A 21,433-nucleotide genomic window follows, 5' to 3' on the forward strand; every position below is an offset into this window, starting at 1 on the left:
TTGAAATTGCTTCTACTCCATCTACCCACAGAGCTAGTGCTGGGCTCATGCCCTTCCTGCCCGGCAGCCTGTCTTGACTCTGTCCATTTCCTTGCTGTTCTGACAGTATTAGGTTTCAGCAGGGATGCAGTCCAGAAGGAAATGGGGAGGGCATCTCTCCTCTGTAACCAATCTGAAGGTGAGCAGCTTCTCTCTTGAGATGTATTGACCTTTTCCAGCTTCACAAATTTGGGTTCGTCTCTATCTGTTCCACCTAGTGAACAATGGATTCAGAGCTGATTGTGTTCCTAAGATTACTCTGTAGCAGGAAGGGATACTGTAAGCTGCTGAATCAAGTCCTATTCATGGCCGAGTGATGCAAAAAATCTGGATTCTTAATATGACCTTTCAAACCAATAAGTGAGGAATTTCTCATGCTTGCAGCAAGCAGCATGTGCATGGTTCTTCAAAGAAGAGATCCACGGAACAAAGTGAAAAGTGGGCCAGACCTTCCTACCTCTCTCTGCATGGAAATGTGCATTTTATCTCAAATCATCTGAGTTTTCATGTGTCTCTTATTCTGAAACTTTTGAGTTCCTGTCAATTGCCTTCTATTAATCAACTAAAAAGTTACCCAAGTACATTTTTTAAAAAACCTCTTTGTCCTGTCTCAGAACTTTCTTCTCTTTCCCTGTCCTAGCATTGTCCTTAACTCTTAGCCTTCTTTATTCTCCTACAGCTTCTGAACCTAGATGATCACCATCTCCACAGGGCCGTGGACCACTCTTGCTAAATCTTTTTACATGTTCTCTTCCATTTTCTCTCTAATCTCACCAAATTGCCTCTCCAAGTTCCATGAGGCACACAATAGTCTTTCTCACATGTGGGAAAAATGAAACCCAGCATAATCAGTGCCACTGGACTGCAGTTCTGTGAGGCTTAAAATTGCCTGTTACCAACCCCTGTGCCAGGAGGGGTTAACCCTTTCAGACTGTCCTTGCCACTCCCTGGCCATTCCCATTCCCTCCTCTGTCCTCCTGCTCTGTCCTCATTTAGCAGTTGCTGACCCTGGCAGAAAATCTCTCTTCCGTGATTCTTTGCTAGACCTCTGTATCTTACAAATGAATTTTTAAACTGAGTTGAAAACATTTTTCTTCCTTTTAGCTTTTAGTCTATTCTCCCATTGTTTTGCTTCTATTTAACTGGAAAGTACTTAACAGACATTGCTGGTGTAAAAATCATTATTCACAGCAGCTCTGTGATTATCTTATAGACTCTGTTAAAAAGATACCATCTCAGTCAAAAGGGCGCCTCATTACAAAGTGCAAGTTAGGGCAAGGACAAAAAGACAGAACACTGTTAAGATGCCCTCACAAATGCCTGCATATTAAAGCCCGGGGGGAAATGATTCAAGGACTGGGTCACAAAAACCAACAAAACCGGAAAACAACTCCATCATCAACCAAAACAACTCTGGAAATGATATGGCATTACTAAAAACAAAAGTGCTTACAATGAGCTATCCATCTTAGCTGCCTTGAGAGTATGCCCATTAAAAGAAAAATCATTTACTAAAGTGCAAGGTAGAAATGTTTTAAAAAAAAACCAAAAACAAACAAACAAACAAACAAAAAAACAACTTTTAGTGGTAGATAAAGTGTTAGTCCCTGTATCGGTTTGCTACTAGAGTTGCCATAACAAAATACCACAAACTGAGTGGCTTCAATGACAGAAATTTCTTTTCTCATAATTCTGGAGGCTGGAAGCATGAGATCAAGGTGTGGCAGGGATGGTTCCTTCCAAGGGCTATGAGGGAAGGATGGATTCCTGGATTCTCTCCTTGGTCCCTGGAGGACCATCTTCTCCCTTTGTCTCTTCACATCATCTCTCTATGCATATTTCTGTGTCCAAGTTTCCCCTTCTTATGAGCACACCAGTCATAATAGACTAGGGCTACCCTAACTGCCTCATTTTAACTTGTTTACCTCTGTGAAGACCCTATCTCCAAGTAAAGTCTCATTTTTATACGAATTTGGTGGGGGAGAAACAATTCAAATCATAACCATCCCTATCATTCTTATTCAGGCTGTCTACATCATTTACAGGGTCCAAGGTGCAATGAAAATACGTGGTTTTGGCTGGACATGGGGAAATCAAGTCAATGTCCCTTTCCCTTGGGCCCACAAGATTGCAACCTCTGAGCTATAACGTGCTTAGAATCCAGTACCTGGATTGAGGATACATGAGAGTTTCCCACTCAGCCCTCACAGAACCCACAGAAGTGATATCAGTCCAGTGGTGACAAATACTGCCTTGCACTGCCCTGAAATGCTACAAGGCATCCACTCCCAGGGCCCAGGCCTCCAGTCTGCCAACTTCAATGCAACCTGGTTGCCACTGTGTGCAGAAGGCAGCATCAATTGTGGGGCAGGAGTTGGGAGGAGGCAGCTGAGAACCCATCCTGGGAGGTAGACAGAGGACACCAGGCAGAATTGAACAGAGGCTCCAAACCTCTGGCTCGAGTTCCATTGTTCCATTGGACATCACGCGCAGCACACAAATTCAAAGACAGAAATGATTACGAATCCCAAGACCCCAAACCACGGAGCTTTAAACCCTAAGTGGAAGTAAGGCCCTTCTGAGTATAGGGCCTTGTACAACTGCACTGGTTACATCCCCATGAAGCTCTCCTTGTTTGCATTTGAACAAGGTTAACATTAGGTAAAAAAGCCCTTGGCAAACTACAGAGCACTTCTTTTAGGGCAGAACTGCTTAAAACTTGAAGAGTATCTGCCTTGGTTTTCCCATCTGCACAATGGGTTTAATAGTAATGCTGGGGCTGGGTGTGTAGTTCACACCTGTAATCCCAGCACTTTGGGAGGCCGGGGCTGGAGGACAGCTTGAGACCAGGAGTTTGAGACCAGCCTGGGCAACATAGCAAGTCCCCTTCTTTACAAAAAGTTTAAATTTTATAATAAAAAGAAAAAAATAATAGTGCTGGCCTCACAAGACCTTGATAGGGAATATCTCAGTCATAATGATCACTTTATAAATATTAATAAAAATAAAAGCCAATCTTAACTTTGAATATGAATGGTGCCAAAGAGCAGCAAAATGAAAAAATGTTTATAGTTAAATAATTACTTTGAGTTTCCTGTTTATATTTTCATAATTGAAAAGTTCTCAAGAGCAGAATACTAAAAGCTAGAAGTGGTAACACTATTTTATTTCCATATTTCTTTGGAACTGTAGTTGTCTGGAAAGTATCATAAATTAAAAAGCCAAGTGGCTATGACTTTTCTGTCTTGTTTAGCTCTGTGTCACAGAACCCAAGTTACAGATATCCTAATCATAATTTTCTAATTTTCTTGAGTGGCTTTATAAAATATTTTTCCCTAAATGACTTAATATAGTGTTTATACGGTGTACTTTTGTTTATTTTATGAACAATAATATTTCTTTTTGCTTTGATCAATTCAAAATATAATTTATGCTCCTAACTAAGTGTTGGAACATCTCCAAAAGGCTCTCAAGGATAATTTCTTAAAAAAAAAATGGAGGGAAGGGTTTATAAATGTCTTAAATCGATTACTTTGATAGATTACATGAGGATTTGCTGCATTAGGATTGAGTTCCCAAGAGGCAACACAAGGGGACCGTTTCTTCAGAAAACTTGATATAAATAAGCAGATTATTAGGTCAAAGAAGGGGAGCTGCAGGGACAACCAAACTATCTGTGTGGCCCCATCTTTCCTGTCATGGGCTTGGAACCTGCATTGTGTGGCATCAGTTACTGTGACAACCAACAATAGGAAAAGAGTTAGAAGCTTAACAAGAAAGAGTAAATAGGACCAGGAAAACTGGATATCTATGCTGACTCACAAAGGCTTGCCAGGAAAGGAGCCAGGCAGAGAAGGCAGGATGAGAAAAGTATGAAGGGGAAGAAATGCTGAGGGATGACAAACAGAAATGGGAGAAATGGAGTCAAGATGGCTAGCATGATTCACGGCCAGGAAGGGCAGCTAAACCACTATCCGATCACGCTTTTACTGAAATTCCGTTTCCAGATTAGTAGAATGGCTCATTGCCTAGGGACATCAGAATTGCCTAGAACAATACATGAATCAGTAGCTTTGCACATTTCTGCTTTAGGAAAATATCACTCCCACACGTGGAAGGAGAGGTTTGGAAAAGGAGGAGTTGCAGAGAGCAAGAGGCTGGCCTCCTGTTCTTCCTGCTGTGAAACCAAATCGCATGCTCCTGTCATGCAGCAGGATACAGAATGAACCATACCATGGGGTCACAGGGCTATTCAGGGATCCTTTGCATTAGTGCAGAGTGCTTGGTTCGAATCCCCATGCTGCAAGCTCCTGTGGGCACAAGTTACTTAACCCTTCTTCATCTGTAAAAGAAGGGTATGTATTAATATTGCCTACCTGTTTTGGTGAGGAGACGTGTCAATGTAAATAAAACAACAAAGAGTAACGACTCCCCAGCTGTCAGAAAATACTACAAGCAGTAGAGGGGCATTTTTACCTTTGTATTAGAAACAGAAGCTATGCGGGAAATCTCAGGGCTACAGCTTCTCCCTACTGCCACCTCCAGGTAGTGGCTCTCATCGCCCTCTTTCAGAAGGTGGCAGCTACCCCCCCTTCCTCGCCACTGGGGCCCTCTGCCCTGAACCACTCTTCCCCACATTCACCATGGCTTTGATACCAGCAGCCTCCCCGCTATTCTCCACAGCCCAAAGCCACTTTAGTTTCCACACAGATGACCCAACACTCTGACTCGATGCTTTCCCCACCGCAGGTTGTGGCCCATTTATGGTCATGAAATCAACTGAATGTGTTATGACCAGCGAGACAAAACAAAACAGAATGGAACAGGGGGAAAGGTAGCAGCATGTCATATTAGGTAAGGGTATTTTTAAAAAAATGAAACATTGTTTCAGTTATACATATGTAGACCTATATGCTGTGGGTTGTGATGTAAAATGTATTTCTTATTGTGGCTTGCTGACAAAAGAGTCCCAAACTCTACTCGACTTCAGCTTTGCTCTGGACATTGGGCTCCTTGACCTCCTCTGCTGTGAGGACCTTCTTTTGCCTCTTCTCCACTTTGGTGACCACTCCCACAAACATAGCTTGGATCTGGTCACTACCAAGAATAGGTCCATCTCCAGAACTTGGATTTTGCACTCTATAACCACTACCTCTCCTATTCTGCAACTTTCCCTCATCTAACTTTCACTAACTGTTTTCTTTTGTTGTTGTTTTTAAATACATATTTTCCTCTTTTTAAACCCTGTTTCTTGAACCCAAACTTTCTGCTTCTCAATCTTCCTATTGGGACTGACTTAGCTCAGCTTTAACTATCCAGACAGTTTCTTTGCTGCCCTCCAGAATTACCCTCTTCAAGGTGACAGGAGGCCCTCTTCAAGTCCCAAACTGAACATGGCACTTCTAAACTTAAACATGCAATCTGGTTCCCCTTTGTGCAAACCCACAGGGCCCTTCTCAGCAGTACCCAATTCACTCAGCCAGACTTTTTCCAGAAGCAGAGTGCCTCCAACCAAACTCTTCCTTATCTCTCTCATGCTTCCAAATATAGACATGTCACTGCTTCTTGTTTTGCCTGGGACCCTACTCTGGTGGTCCACGCCATCCACAGCCCTGGATGAAGCAGCATCCATCCCTGTGTCCACCTCCTGCCTCTACCATGGCCAGTTAGCCAGGGGAAGGCCTTCGACTTGAGGGCAGAGCACAGGAACCGGCTAGCATGCTGTGAAGAATGTAACCGGACCCCTCTCCTAGGAAATTAAGGGACTCTTCCCAGGAAGCTAAGGGAGCTGCACAGGAAAGTCTTGCTAGTCAAAGCCAAAGAAACAGTCAACAGAAAGAACAACCAAGCAGGAACCACCACAGAGCCCCAGAGACAGAGAGAAACAGATAAAGTAATGCTTCATGTCAGTGGCCAGTGCCTGTTTCCCAGGAGGCCTGGCTGCCCTGAAGAACCTGTCCTGGGTCCCCCTTGAGATCCTGGGACCACAACCAACTCCACATTTACCTGAGTGACCTCCAGTGGGCCTCTTTCCTTGAATCCAAAACAGCTCAGAAGGGAACTTTCAGCTCACTGAACTTTTACTGTTGCCTGACCTGTGATCCTGTGCCTTTGCACATGAAATACGTGTTCCCAGGAATGCTCAGTCTCCTTTTTCCTATATGGTAACTGCCTACTTATCCTTTAGGAAAACAAATGTCTTTTTATGAGCCTCCAGCTCCCCAGGCCAGAGCCTCCTCTGCATGCCTTCAGCACTTTGCTCATTCCTGGTTATCATAAGACCTCTCTTGCTGTTTTTTTTGTAATTGTTTATGTTTCTGTATCTGTCCCTGGACTCTCAGCCTCTTGGGGCCAGTGTCATATCCTACTCATGTTTTTACCTCCCCAATCTGGAGGTGGGTAGCAGATTCTGTTGGTTTCCTCCTCACACCTTCTAACCTGGAGCTCACTCACCTGCAGACAGTCCTCGTGCACTTCCACTGAGTTTCTGTGGCTCTCTGCCTGAGAGAGACCAGGAGCACCAGGGGGTGAATGCCCCAGAAGTGACCTTAGTCAATGAGAGGTGGGAGTTGGTGGATAAATACTTCAGCTTCCTGCCTGTCGGTGGGTCCACTGAGTTCTATACAGTTCCTCAAAGGGTCCTTTGTGAAACTGAGCCCCAGTGGCCTGTGGTGGCTTTCTTCCCTCCCAGGTCTCATGTCCTCACTCCCTTACCATGCTTTCTAGAATCACTTCCAAAAAAAACACTACTTGCACCCTAATGAAAACATGTCTCAGGAATTGCTTTTGGATGAACCCAACTAAAACAGGTAGATAAAGCACATATTGCCTGACAGATAATGAACGACTGAGGCCATCAGCCCCTACCCCTCTTTCCATCGGCGCAGCATGTCGAGAGACACCCCATACACCCAACCCTGTTTCACTTTCTTCTCCCCAGATAGGACCTGGTGGCAAGCACACTGACCACACACTCATCTGCACCCTCACCTCCTTTGATCACTGGTCATTTAGAAGAGCCTACCCTGAGTGTCCCCAGGCACTGACACAGACTTAGGTTCTTTCCACTCCTGCTCTGGAAAGCTGAGCACTACAGAAGGAAACTCTCCTATGATATATTAGTGGGGGACCATTTCACATTTATCATTTTTCAACCGTCAACAAAGCTTCAAAACCCTTTTACTTGCCCCCGATCATTTCCTTTAGCAATGACTATGCCCAGTTTTCACCAGGATGCTCCATCCCCTTCTTCTTTCTCCCCTCTGTCCTCTTTGTATCTGGAGTACTTGAGTGAGTGAAGTTAGCATGTCTTAGCACTTGCTAGAAGAAGGGCTCAGATTCTGATCAGGGAAAACAAACTACAATCAGGCTCCTTGGAATAACCAGCTAGAGCAAATGTCCCCCACATTTTCTGCCCCACTGGTTTCACAGAAGACAAATTTTCCAAAGACCAATGGGGTGGTGGGGTGGGGGATGGTTTTGGGATGACTCAAGTGTATTACATTTATTGTGCACTTTATTTCTATTATTATTACATTGTAATATACAATGAAGTAATTATACAGCTCACCATAATGTAGAATCAGTGGGAGCCCTGAGTCTGTTTTCCTGCAACGAGACTGTCCCATCTGGGGTGATGGGAGACAGTGACAGATCATCAGGCATTAGATTATCATAAGGAGCTCGCAACCTAGATCCCTCACATGCACAGTTCACAATAGGGTTTATGCTCCTTTGAGAATCTAATGCCGCCACTGGTCTGACAGGAGGTGGAACTCAGACAGTAATGTGAGGGATGGGGAGCAGCTGTAAATACAGATGAAGCTTCTTTTGTTCACTGTTGCTCACCTTCTGTTGTGTGGCCCAGTTCCTAACAGGCCATAAACTGGTAGGTGGCCTGGAGGTTGGGGATGCCTGAACTAGAGGTAGGAGGAGATGAGCTTCAGACCTTCCAAGTACAGTGCTGTGCACTGTAGTAAATAATTGTTATGGGGCTGTCAACCTGTCAAAATGTCTGGATTGGCCAGAGGAAGAGGGCGCCATGGTGAGAGGGCAGCAAAAGGACAACACTTAGATATGTACTATTACTACCTCCATTTTACAGGTGAGGAAACTGAGCTACTGACTGGCAAAGTACCTGTCCAGGGGCACACGGATGGTAAATGGCATAGTGAGGATTTGAACTCAGATCGTCTAGCTCCGAAGCCCAAGAACTTAACTACTATATAATATTGTATATACTGACTTTTGAATACAGAATTGTATTAGTCCATTTTTACACTGCTGAAAAAGACATACTCAAGACTGGGAAGAAAAGAGGTTTAGTTGGACTCACAGTTCAACATAGCTGGGGAGGCCTCAGAATCATGGTGGGAGGCGAAAGGCACTTCTTACGTGGCAGTGGCAAGAGAAAAATAAGGAAGAAGCAAAAGCAGAAATCCCTAATAAACCCATCAGACGTTGTGAGACTTATTCACTATCACGAGAATAGCATGGGAAAGATCGGCTCCCATAATTCAATTACCTCCCCCTGGGTCCCTCCTACAACATGTGGGAATTCTGGGAGATACAATTCAAGTTGAGATTTGGGTGGGGGCATAGCCAAACCATATCAAGAATTATTGATAAATCATTGTAAAATCATCACAATACAATCCATCATCTGTCTCCCAAGGCTGGCATGCTTGTAATACATATCAGATCTACAAATAATACATATCAAACAATTCAGATAAAAAATGCTGTATGTATAATCTGCTGTGCATTATTATATAGCCATTATTAGTGGATTGGAAATGAAAATGAGTGTGTATTTTTCTCTCAGTTGCTCTGTGGATGTCAATCGTGGCTAAAGTGAGTCAATTGGTACAGTGAACACAGCAGTAAACTGAGGCACCCCAAAGCATAGCTAACTACACGGCAGCCACCTCAACTTCCACATCTGAAGAATAGAGGGCTAGAGTAGACAATGCCTCAGGCCCTTTTCAATGTTAAGATTTTGTTTTTCCATTTTGTATTGACAGTAAAAACTTGACTTCAAACCTGTCCAGCTTACACTTGAAATTCTACTGATGCAGGTGACTGGAGTCAGGGAGGGAGCCTATGCGAGGAATGGTACATAACCTCTGTGCTCCTTGGAAAATCAGCAGCAGCATTTTCATATCTGAAGAATCTCTATGCCAACTATGTCAACCTTTTCAGATGTGCAAATTGCACCTGGTAGGTACAAGGGCTAGCAGATGGCTCTAATTTCAGAGTGCCCTTGACTACTAAAAAGAAGGCACTGATGAGAATTTGTCTCAGGCCAGATTTGGGTCTGCTACATATAGAAGGGATTAGCCCTTCGCTGAAGGATCACCAGCACATACTCTCTGTGTGGCCCAGTCCAACTTCTGTCCTGTGGGCTGCTGCCCTGTTCTACCACCTAGTGCTCAGGCAAAACCCACATTTTAAAATGCAAAGGAATAACCACTGCATGGTAAACTTAGTGGGAAGTAATCATACATACTACAGGATCAGATGTGCATCTACAGGAGCAATTTTCTGAATTGACCAAGAAGGTAAGAGCATCTTTGACTTTGGTCACTTTAGAATAAGAATGATCTTGTTCTACCTGCCCCGGATTAAGCCTCCAGGGAGCTTAGGAAACACAGTCTAGAAAAGACTACCTCAAAAATGTAGACATATTCTACTGGGGAGGAAAAAATGTGAATGCAGATATTGATCACATCTTGTGTTACCCCTTCTCTCCAAACTTATCTCCAAAGGCAGAGAGGATGGAGGCTGTCTGGAGGCTCCTCTTGGCATATTTAACTCCCTCCTGTCCCCCTCCTACTTGCATATATGGACTTCTGCACTTAGGCGCAGGCTTCTCTGCCTGAGGTGGCCCATTTCCGAATGCGGGCCCCTGCAGGCCAGAAATCTCCTCCATCTCTTTACACATCCTTCTGAGTCTCATGTGTAGTAGGTGCTCAATAAGTGTTTGCTGAATTGAACCCCATTTTTCCACTGAGAGAGACTAAGGCATAAAGGCTTCAGATTACACAGTTCATGGAGCCACTGGGGCTTCTCTCCCTCACCTGGCCTGATGTTTTCAGGCGGGGTGCGGTGGGTCACGCCTGTAATCCCAGAACTTTGGGAGGCTGAGGTGGGCGGATCACTTGAGCCCAGGAGTTCGAGACCAGCCTGGGCAACATGGTGAAACTCCGTCTCCACCAAAAATACAAAAATTTTGCTGGGCGTGGGGGTGCACACCTGTGGTCCCAGCTACTCGGGAGGCTGAGGTGGGAGGATCGCTTGACGCCGGGAGGCGGAGGCTGCAGTGAGCCGAGATCCCGCCATTACACTACAGCCTGGGCGACAGAGCAAGACCCTGTCTCAAAAAACAAACAAAAAAAGTTTTCCTTCAGGAAGGGATGGACTGGGGAGGCCTGGCTTGGGGGTCACTCTCCAGGTGGCGACGCAGACCCTGAGCGCTTGCTTTGCAAGGGGACGAACTGAGCCATCTTTTTGCCATCATTTATCCAAGATGTGATCGTCCCAAATAAACAGCTCTCGGAAAGTTTCCGTTTTGAAACTTCTCCGACACTCCTATCCCGGGCTGGCTCCGGGTGCCAGAGCCGAGAGGAGTTGCCTGCGAGACCAAGCGCCCCCGCCCCCGCAGGAGCCAGGAGGGTGCCGGGCCGCGGGAGTGGGGTGCTGGGCCTAGACAAGAGGCTGCAGGACACCACCCCTTCCCCCATGCTCAGGTCTGCTGACACACGAACCCCTACAAACGCGGCCGCCCTTGCCCGCCAGCTTGGACCCTAGCTTCACCCCTTCTTCCTCTCCTTCGACCACCCCGACCCCCCTCCCCAACGTACCGATCCAGTCCATGACCCTGGGAGACTCACCCTGCCACTCCAGGAGCCGCTCGGGGGTAAGCGCCGCCGCCACACCCTCGGCGCAGCCCCGTGGCGCCCCCAGCAGCAGCAGCAGCAGCAGCAGCAGCGACGGCGACAGCAGCATCGCTAACCACTGGGCTCGCCGGGAGCCCCTTGTCCCGGGAGCCCAGAGCCGCGCCCCAAGCACCCGGCCCTGCCGCGCGGAGGCGGATCCGTAGCCTCCTCCGCGCCCCACCCCTCCGGGGGCCTCGCCAGCCCCGAGCCCTGGAGACCCACTCCGCCACCCCTGTCTCCACAGTGAACGGACACTCGGGGCTCTGGGCTGGGACGCGGGAAAGTCGCGGAGGTTTTCTCCGCTCCACCCACTGCGGCTTGGGGAAGGAGGAGGGGGAAGGGTGGGCCATCTGCCCATCCCAGAAATTCCTGCCTTTGGGGTGGGGACAGGGGGAGTGAGGCTGCTCGGGTCACACTCTCCGCTCCTCCCGCTTGCAGCCCCGCTCTCTCCTTTCTGGGGGAAGCCGAAGAGGAGTTGTGGGTGAGCAATTTGAGAATCTCCAGGGCAAGGAGCCTGACATCCGGGTTTGCAAACCACCTGGATTCTGGTAAACACCGCGGGTTTGCAGCGGGCAGCCTAGAGTGAACCCAGCTGCTCCGCGACGCAGGCGCTTTGGGAGGGCCCTGGACTCCTTTGACGTGTGGAGCACTGGAGACCCCTGAGGGGCCACGCCGTGGTCTCCACCTTTCTTGCCCCAGAGTAACCCGAAGATTCTTCTATTGTTCAGCTCCTTCGGTTTTGAAATAACCTCCTCTTTCCAACTGCTTTGATCCCCCAAGCCCCGCAAAGTAGCCGGGGTCCCTACTATCCCATTTTTACAGCTGAGAAACCCTGCGCAGAAAGTCGAAGTGCTTTGCTCTAGTTTACTTCCTAATCCAGCAAAAGTTACTCTCTAGTAAGTAGGACAGCCCTGGCTAGAATGTAGTCGTTCTAACTGTCCTCCTTCAAATAACCAGCAGAACACTGGAAGCGTTTAATATTCTGAGAACAGGCTCATATAAGACCTTTCCTCAGCGGGACCTTGACATTAGTCATTAAAACATAAGAGAGGGGGAGGGGAGGGGCAGAAAGCAGAGCCAGGAAGGAAATGCCTAGCAGGGAGCAAGATTGAAGGTCAGAGCCAAATGGGGAAGAAGGGAAAGTGGTTGCCTTGGCCACTGCCTTAACAAAAGGTGCTCAGTCCTGCAGGAACCTCGGAGAGCCTCAGAACTGTCTGTCGAGGACAAAACGGGCAAGCGTTTATCCATGGACTTTATCCTTCCCTGTTGGTAAGGGAGATCCTAGGGTTATTAACTCCTCTGCACTGTTCTACAGCAGTGGTGAGTTTCAGGCATGGTCCTATACCTTGTCTCTGAGAAGCCCTGGGTGCATAGCATGGCAAAAGGTGAGGCGCTGTTAGGTTGTTTCTCAGAGGGTTGGGGGGAGGGAGACAGCTGGGGGAAACAGGCTGCAGAGGGGGCTGGAGTAAGAGGTGGGTTGAGAGGATGTGAGAGGTTCCAATGTGTGTAGAGTCTATAACATATCATTACATGTAGAATTCAGCATCCCTGCTTGAAAACATGCAGAAAAGAGATGCTGCCACAAACTATGTATCCATCTCTCCTATGGCCTCAGAACTACATTGCTATGGGAATATCCCCGTAGTATTATAATAGAAGATTTGGCCCTGCCCGAGCAGGCTGGCATGTATTGCAGCAGGGAAGTGCAATGCACATGACATAATTAGGTCATAAAACAGGACACTGATGCTAATCTCTGGTGAGGTCCAGGGCAGTGACAGTAAAGGGGAGAGAGACTAGGCTGGAGTGGGCGTAGAGGCCTAAATATGCTCAGATAGTATGGTGGGTATTGGGAGGAAAAGGCTGTTCTAGGATGGGAAGAAATTGTGAAAAAAAAGTATTATACAAAGGTTAGAGTGAGAACTGCTTGTATGGGAGAGAGTGAGGCATGCCTGGCTGAAATAAAGGCAGCCACTGGGGCACCCTGACGAATGAGGACAGTTGTTGGGACATTGGGCTACCTCTCACTGGCTGTGGACCAGGGTGAGTTATTCACGTGCTATGGGCCTGTTTTAGTCTCTATATAATGAGGGGAGAAAAAGCCTCCCTTGACCCATAGCAGATGCTATTCTGAAGTAGCAGAGCTAGGACTGTGAGTAGGATAAGAAGGGAGAAACAAACCTTATTTCATCTTCAGAGCAATTAGTATAATGAAGAGAGGTGATGACAGCTTCCTGGCCTACCAACCCCGTATTTTCTATTCAACCATTAGAACACTCAGAAAAGAGCTACTTTTTCTTTTTTTAAAAAAATCTCTTCCTGAAACATTGCAGCTTTGAAATGGAAATCTGTGGTAAAGAGCTTTTTAACCTTCAAGAAAATGACCACCACCCATATCCTGGGCTCACGTGTGTTTCAGGTTCATTAGGCAGTGTAGGGTCATGGTTAAATGAGGCAGCTCTGCCACTTACCAGCACACCACTTAGTTTGCCCCAGCCTCAGTTTCCTTCTGTGTAAAATGGAGATAATAATGTTTGCTTCACTGTGTGGTTGCATTAAATGAGCTAATGTATGCAGAGTGCTAGCACAGTGCTAACACACTGTAAAGTTCACCTCTGGGAGCTGTGGGTGTGTGGGGAGGGAGTGAGGAGCAGAGAGCAAGAGCAAAGGAGAGCTCAGAAGCCATGCTGCAGAGCGCTGTGCTAGTGGTAATTATGGCTCTGGACTTTAGCTGGGGAACACAGCGGGGAGGGCTCGGTGCCTGCTGGCCTTTGTACAGCTTCCCATTGCTTCCCTTCTCCTTTGGAGTTGGAATTCATTATTTATATCTCTCACCTGAATGTGAGTTCCAGGGCAGCACACTTCCTGGCACTTAGTCATCTCTCAGTCTCTGCTGAATGAGCGAAGGAATGAGGGAGGAAAAGAAAGAGGTTGAAAGAAATGGAGTCAGTCTTCACTTAACGTCATCTATAGGTTCTTAGAGACTATGATTTTAAGCAAAATGGCATATAATGAAACCAATTTTCTTTTTCTCATCAATGTCATAATGAAATCACAGTGAAGGAAATAATGTTATTTGAGGACCTGCTGTATGTCATTTCACTTAAAATTGCAGTTTCCAAGAACCTGTCCATGGTGTTAAGTGAAGACTTACTGTACAGTGTGTGGGGTGATTTGAAACTTGAGAAAAATATTTAAACTTTGAATTGTATTGACAGTGAAGAAAATGGGATTTAAAACTCAATGTATAGGTTGTGGTTTGTCAAAATTAACAAAACTTTTTGAGCACTGTATAAATCAGGGTATCAGCAAGAAAGGGTCCTGGTTTGTTGAACGTTTACCCAAGGGACTGTGAACCCCAAAAATTTGAGATGGGCCTCAGTTAGTTTAGAAAGTTTATTTTGCCAAGGTTGAGGACACACACCCGTGACACAGCCTCAGGAGGTCCTGACGACCTGTGCCCAAGGTGGTCAGAGCACAGTTTGGTTTTATACATTTTAGGGAGACATGAGACATCAATCAATGTATGTATGATGAACATTGGTTTGGTCTGGAAAGGTGGGACAACTTGAAGTGGAGAGCGGGGCTTCCAGGTCATAGGTAGATAAGTGACAAGTGGTTGCATTCTTTCGAGTTTCTGATTAGCCTCTCCAAAGCAGGCAATCAGATATGCATTTATCTTGGTGAGCAGACTTTGAATAGAATGGGAGGCAGGTTTGCTCTAAGCAGTTCCCAGTTTGGCTTTTCCCTTTAGCTTAATGATTTGGGGGGCTCAAGATATTTTTCTTTCACATTCCCCCCTTTTCTTTTGAAAAATCTTTTGAAGGCCGAGCATGGTGGCTCACACCTGTAATCACAGCATTAGGGGAGCCTGAGGCATGTGGATCACCTGAGGTCAGGAGTTCAAGACCAGCCTAGCTAACATGGTGAAACCTCGTCTCTACTAAAGATACAAAAATTAGCTGGGTGTGGTTGTGCACGCCTGTAATCCTAGCTACTCAGGAGGCCGAGGCAAGAGAATCGCTTGAACCTGAGAGGCAGAGATTGCAGTGAGCTGAGATCATGCCACTGCACTCCAGCCTGCATGATAGATCCATTCTCTGTCTCAAAAAAAAAATCGTTTGGTCAAATTAGTCTCTGGTTCCAGGTTTAGTCTTTTATCTGATATCTCATGGCTAGGATGATTTATTCCTAGGCAGGTAGGTCCTGAGTTATTAGGAAAGCTCATTTTTAGAAGGTTGTGAAGTCTCATGTCCTATGAAGAGAAAATAGGGGGAGGAAGGGAGAACAACAACAATAAACAAAAGAAACATTTTGGAAAATCAATGTAGGCCACATTACTCTGAAGTCCATACATCAGTAGGCAGATATGAAAGTGGCTTATGTATGTAAATAGGTTGCTGTTATTTTCTTCTGAAGTTCAAGTTGTCTAGTTTCAGTTTGCAGAGCTTTACAAAAGCACAGCTTTGTTTTCAGTGACTCTAAATTAGGAAAAATGGGAGGAAAAGGAAAAAAAAATAAAAACATTATTTTGAAAACTTATAGCCAAAAAAAATTAGAATTCAGTCCAAACTGTAGAAAATAATAAAACTAAAAAACATCAGACAAGACTAGAATCTAACAACAGGTGTACTACAGTTTTTGAAACATAATTTTTCTCTCTCCAGTTTCCCATTTTTAAAGACAAATCATGGTAGGACTGATTTACTTGATTATATTTGTCCTAATTATTTGCATACTGTGCAGCAAGAATAATTATTTTTTACATAGGCTTTTAAATTGTCTTTGGTGGGACTTTGTTCCATAGAAGGAATCTCAGATAAGACTTTTTTTAAAGCCGAGCCCAGCCATGAATTTGTGCCACCTAATACCTATGAGTTGGGTGATCCTTTCCTCTTGAAGTTCCAAGATAAACTTGGAGCTCTTGGGCCTGTCAGAAAGTGACATTCTTTACTTACCACAGGTCAGGAACCCTGTACAGGGAAGGTATGAGACCAGTTTCCCCAAGGGCTTTTATTGACTCCATAAGTCAAGTTTGATTCCTTAAAGGAGAGCACACCATTAAAGCTTTGGTAAAATAACCAATGTCTCCAGTTGCATCCTGTTGCAAAATGAAAACAGATTCTTATTTCAGCTATGCAAATAACGGTATTGCCATAAGTTAAGAATACTCACAAATAGTTTCCAAATTCTGGAGAAATCAAGTAGAGGGAAACAGATATGCTCCAAATTGTGTTCATAGGAGTATACTAAATTGTTAAAGCTGTCAATAGCTCAAAATAAAAGTTTCCTTGACTCTGAAAAAAAGCAAAACAAAGGATCAGCAACATTTAAAGCAAAAATCAAAAAGATTAGTCTTCTATCAGTTCAGTTTACATAGTTAACTCCTGTTCTGCTTGATATTCATGAACATTTCAGCTCTCCATGAGAGTCCTGAAAGTTTTTCCTCTATTCTGTCACAATCTCCAAAGTTATCAGAAACCGGCATTTAAGAACACCTGTTAGACTTTTATAGCAGATTATAAAACCACCTCCTAAAGAGGACCAAAACAAGACAACAATTGTCTGTGGATGACAAAAAATTTTAGGGCAGCCATGGTCAAAGACACAATTGACAAGGAACTTTGTTACATCTCTGGCACACAATAATTTAACATAAGAATTATAAGTATTACTGATAATGTACAGTAAGTCATATCAGAATTATAGGAGTTCCCATGATTTTGGAACAGATACCATATATTTATATAAATACAGCCTAAAGAAAACCAAACACAATTTCATCTTTGACAATGTTTCCTGTATAATATTTATACCAGATAAACCAAACTATGTCATCTTTGAATTTTATGGAACTTAGTATCTTAAAGGATTGATTAGGTTGGGAAAAGACATAATTTATAATTTGATTTTGGAAAGTTCATCAAATATCAAAGGTTTAAAGCTCTTGATATCACAAAATAAGATCATTCATTTAACCAAAGTGATAACTCAAGAATTTTAAAAAGGCAAAAACCTTCATTCTTTGAAAAAGGAGACTTAACGTTCCAAATAGTAAGCTCTAATAAAAACAGCATGAAGCCAATTAAATTTGTTTTTCAAAATTTTATAAGCAATCTATAAAATTTTAATCTCGACCATAAGATACAACTTCCATACGCCTTTTATAACCTTTATTGAGGAGTCAGTTAATCCTTCAAGAAAACCTTGTTAATTTGACACAGGGGCCAATATGCTAGTCTTGCATCACTGTGCCTTTAACATTAATGATTACTTTATAGAGAAACTGAACTTATTTTATCTTTCAAAATCAGCCCGTAGAATCTCACATGCCCACCTTTTCCATGATAGTTCCTGGGCCTTGAGTTGAAATAGCTTTAATTTCTGGCCCTGTGTCTTAGGAATGCAGTTTATTTTGATTGGCATCTCCTACAGGGCCTGAAAATGGGGCTTTAATTGCTGTCAGTGTTTAAAATGTAGTAGGAGTTGCTGTCCTTTTTAGACCCAGGAGTCAAAGCCCTGTAACTCAGTGTCACAAGTATTTTAAAAGTTTATACAGAGGGATGAAAGATAGATGGATGTAATAACCTTAATTAAAAAATTTTAATCTCAGGTTTTTCCTAAGCAACCCAAAACTTAAATAATAATATGACAACTTGATCATATAAAAGTTTTGGGTTTTTAAAAAAATAAATCCTCTTATTGTGACTTACACAGATCATTCATGACATGCTTGTACTTACTGGTTTGTTTTGAACATCCCTCTTTCCTAAGCAACTAGTCATTTTACTCTAGGTCTAAATTTACCATATGAAATTCTTTCTCATATGAAATTATTTCCCTTTATGCTTTCTCACAAAAAACCCCTCTTTATTTTAATAACTTTCTTTACATCTCTTTTATTTCCTGGTTCCTTTTACCTTGTTTTATACATGACCTTTAAATAAGCTTTGAATTAGATAAAAATTGTTCACCTTTTTTTTTTAAAGGACACATTTGTTTTGAATGTTTTCCTACAAATATATTTTTATGGGAAAATACCCAAATAATAAAATATATGTAATTTAATTTGATATAACTTTAGATTCTAAATTATGATGAGCTTGTCTACAAGTATTTATCCTATTACATTTACCTAATAATTTTTTTGTCATTTACTTGGATTATTTACAAAAACTGTGATTGTCATTATTTAAAGTTATGGAACCACCATTGCAAAATTGTAACTGAGACAGTGAAAAAGATTTGACCTGACTGACTCCATTTTACTTCTAATCTCCAAACTGTTCTGTTCATTCCTGGGCATAGGTCAAACTAACTTTGGGAGGAACTTAGTTTGTAGTTTAGCTTTAAAACAAAGACTGTGACAGTCCTTTCCCAAAACAAACCTTACTGCCTGTAGAATAGACCACCTAAAGCCACAAGATCAGAAGATATGGTAATTGTACTAAATTCAAGATGTAGAATTTTTTATTAAACCAATATCAATATCTTATTAAAGATTACTCAAGCAAAGGTCTTTCTGATTTGGGCTGGGTTTATAGTTTTGTAACCCCTCTGCCAATTTTTGACAACTTATAGTATTTGGTGGGGATAAATATGAAATTGCCTGATTCATAAATGCAAACAAAAATGTATGCTGGAAGTTCTTAAGACATTTCTAACAATACTTTACCAATAATTTTAAAGCTAACTTATTAAAGATTTTACTTAAGTTACCTAAGCTTGAAAAAGCATTTGACTAGTCTTTTATCCTGATAACATATTTGATTCAAGTGCTTTTATTTTCTTAATCCAATTAATTAGAGGTTTTTTATATATTTTCGGTAGTGAAACATTGTGTACACAACAAATAAATGCAAAGACATATTAGGCATGCTGATAGAAATACATCTTATAGATTCATAAAAACCTTTTTTTTTTCTATCTTAGGCTTTCAGATTCTAGATAAACTGTTTCACAGCCCTAGGCAGTTGTCAGCTAAATAGCCTTAAATTTGCGTTTAAAGGAAACAACCCAGGTGAAAACCAAATAGCAAAATTTATGTCATAAGGTACAGAGAGAAAATATCTGGTGGTCCTAGAGGGATATTAAAGATGGATGCCAAATCAGACAAAAAATTATAGAGATCTATCACAGGATTGTATAAGGAGACCAATTTTGTCTACATAGGGACTACCTATCTTTTAACAGGATCTCTGAGCTCTGGGCAAAGCTCACACTGAATCCTGGGTCTCCAAAAAGGAAGAATTATTATGAGTTTAGACCATGTGATGCTTTTACAGTGCACTTAAAAGAATTTTTTTTAAAATAAAGACATTTCCAAGTGTCTAAACAAACCACACTCCTCCTTAAAAAACCAAGAGTAACCTCTGCTGCAACAACTATTTTAGGCAAAACACACACACACACACACACACACAAAACAACCCAAACAAACAAACAAACAAACAGGAAACACAATACAAAAGTAAGCAGTTTAAGAGCTGAGACAAACTTGTCTGTTTTCATTCTCATGATTCCATAAGGGAAAACAGGTTTCTCCCCTAAAGGGAGCCTGCTGCCTTCCCTATTTTTTTTTTATGGAGCCCCACATTGCTATAAACTATTTTAGGTCTCCCATACAGCAGAGGGTGCAAAAGAAAGGAGAGACAACAGAAGTAAATGAAGAAAACAGAATTCAGGCAACTGAGAAGAAAAAACTTTTGCTCAAAAAAAGACAAAGTCCTAGGAGAAAAACAAAAAGAAAAACATGAAGGCATTTTAAATACAAACACACACATATGCACACACACACACACACACACACACACACACACACACACACACACACACACACACACACACACACACACACCTTGGATGTTCGCTTTCAATTAAACTGACTTTTAACCACTGAGCTTCTTTAAAAAAAATCTTTTTAAGTCCCATTACCATATTTCAGCTAGGACAAATTGCTGCAATTTCAGAAGTATAGCTATTGCTGTTTCAGTTTGGCCTGGCTAGCAAATAAGTGGTCTCGTTATGTAAGTAAAGCCACTTAGTAGTCAAAATCGAAAATCTTTCCTCTTTTTTTCCCTTTTGCTGATTATTTTTCTCCCCCCTACCACACCACCTTTTTTTATATTTGTGGGAATTTAGCCACTTCAGAAGCCTTGTTCCCCATAATTTGGAACTTTCATTGGATTTGATCAAGTCAGACAGAGTTGATCAAACAAACCCAGTGGGAAAAAGACCCAACAATGAAAACAAAACCAAACAACCCGCCCCCCCAAAAAAACAGTTAAGCAAAACAAACCATTGTACAACTTATGTGATTACTAAGTGCTCTAACGGTAAAGAGAAATTAAGACCAGTTGGTTGTTAACTTTTACCAAGACAAAACCCCAGTTCAACTACTTACCTAGGGGTGTGTCTCATGCTGAAAATGTATCTCCACCATCCTAGAATCAGGAAAAAAAATAATAATTTACCTTCCCTGTTGGAAGTGAGCTCAAACTCCATGAAGGGGTTACCTGCCTTCCATTGTCATGGAAGCAGAAAAACTTGCCTTCCTTGTTGGAAGCAAGTAAAACTCCAAAAAAAAAAAAAAAAAACAACAACAACAAAAAAGGGAGTTGCAGCAAAATAACCTTTAGATCTTGACCAAATTTTGGGAGATCAGGGATTCTCTGGAGGGGGTGCTCCCAGACTTCCACAAATTGTCCTATTGGTTTGAGCCATAAAGTTAGCTCATGCTGGTACCAAGCACCGAAAGAAGATTTGTCAAAGGTTAGGGACACCTCCACTCAGAATCCCTTCATGGTTACCAAAATATGAACCCTGAAAATTTATGACAGGTCTCAGTTAATTTAGAAAGTTTATTTTGCCAAGGTTGAGGATGCATGCCTATGACACAGACTCAGGTTGTCCTGGTGACGTGTGCCCAAAGTGCTCAGAGCACAGTTTGGTTTTATACATTTTAGGGAGACATGAGACATCAATCAACATATGTATGATGAACAGTCGTTTGGTCTGTAAAGGCAGGACAACTCGAAGTGGAGGAGGGGGCTTCCAGGTCATAGGTAGATAAGAGAGAAATGAGTGCATTGTTTTGAGTTTCTGATTAGCCTCTCCAAAGGAGACAATTAGATATACATTTATCTCAGTGAGCAGAGCGGTGACTTTGAATAGAATGGGAGGCAGGTTTACTCTAAGCGGTTCCCAGTGTGACTTTTCCCTTTAGCTTAGTGATTTTGGGGGCCCAAGATATTTCCCTTTCACAGGACTATTTACAAATGTATGGGCAGAGTGAAGGGAACCAAAACACGACGGTGAAGCACCCTGCTTCTGGCAAGAATGAAGCTGTCTTTACCACAGGTAGACCTGAAGGAACACAGGGGCAGGGAGCAGTTACAGGGGCCTAATGAAAGCTGTGCCCTTGGGACAGAGGACATCTGCTAGGACGAGAGAACAGC

General features: G+C 43.1%; 1 protein-coding gene and 1 long non-coding RNA gene across 6 annotated transcripts in view; both read right to left on the minus strand.

Annotated features, from left to right (window-relative positions):
* PLA2R1 (phospholipase A2 receptor 1) overlaps nucleotides 1-11,525 on the minus strand; it is a 127,502-nt gene extending 115,977 nt beyond the window's left edge. For all 5 annotated transcript variants that reach the window (XM_054477948.2, XM_063647563.1, XM_063647564.1 and 2 more), the window contains exon 1: nucleotides 10,932-11,525. In XM_054477948.2, coding sequence (XP_054333923.2) covers nucleotides 10,932-11,334 — 403 coding nt within the window. In that variant the 5' untranslated portion in view covers nucleotides 11,335-11,525. The remainder of the gene's footprint in view (nucleotides 1-10,931) is intronic.
* A 3,866-nt stretch (nucleotides 11,526-15,391) lies between these two features.
* LOC129032075 (uncharacterized) lies at nucleotides 15,392-20,419 on the minus strand. Its single transcript, XR_008501190.1, has 3 exons — nucleotides 20,380-20,419; nucleotides 16,152-16,273; nucleotides 15,392-15,457 (listed from the first exon to the last, which is right to left on the minus strand). It is a non-coding gene; the product is annotated as an uncharacterized LOC129032075 (long non-coding RNA).
* Nucleotides 20,420-21,433: the final 1,014 nt, after the last annotated feature.

The sequence above is a fragment of the Pongo pygmaeus genome, chromosome 11, assembly GCF_028885625.2.
Source record: "Pongo pygmaeus isolate AG05252 chromosome 11, NHGRI_mPonPyg2-v2.0_pri, whole genome shotgun sequence".
Lineage (NCBI taxonomy): Eukaryota > Metazoa > Chordata > Mammalia > Primates > Hominidae > Pongo > Pongo pygmaeus.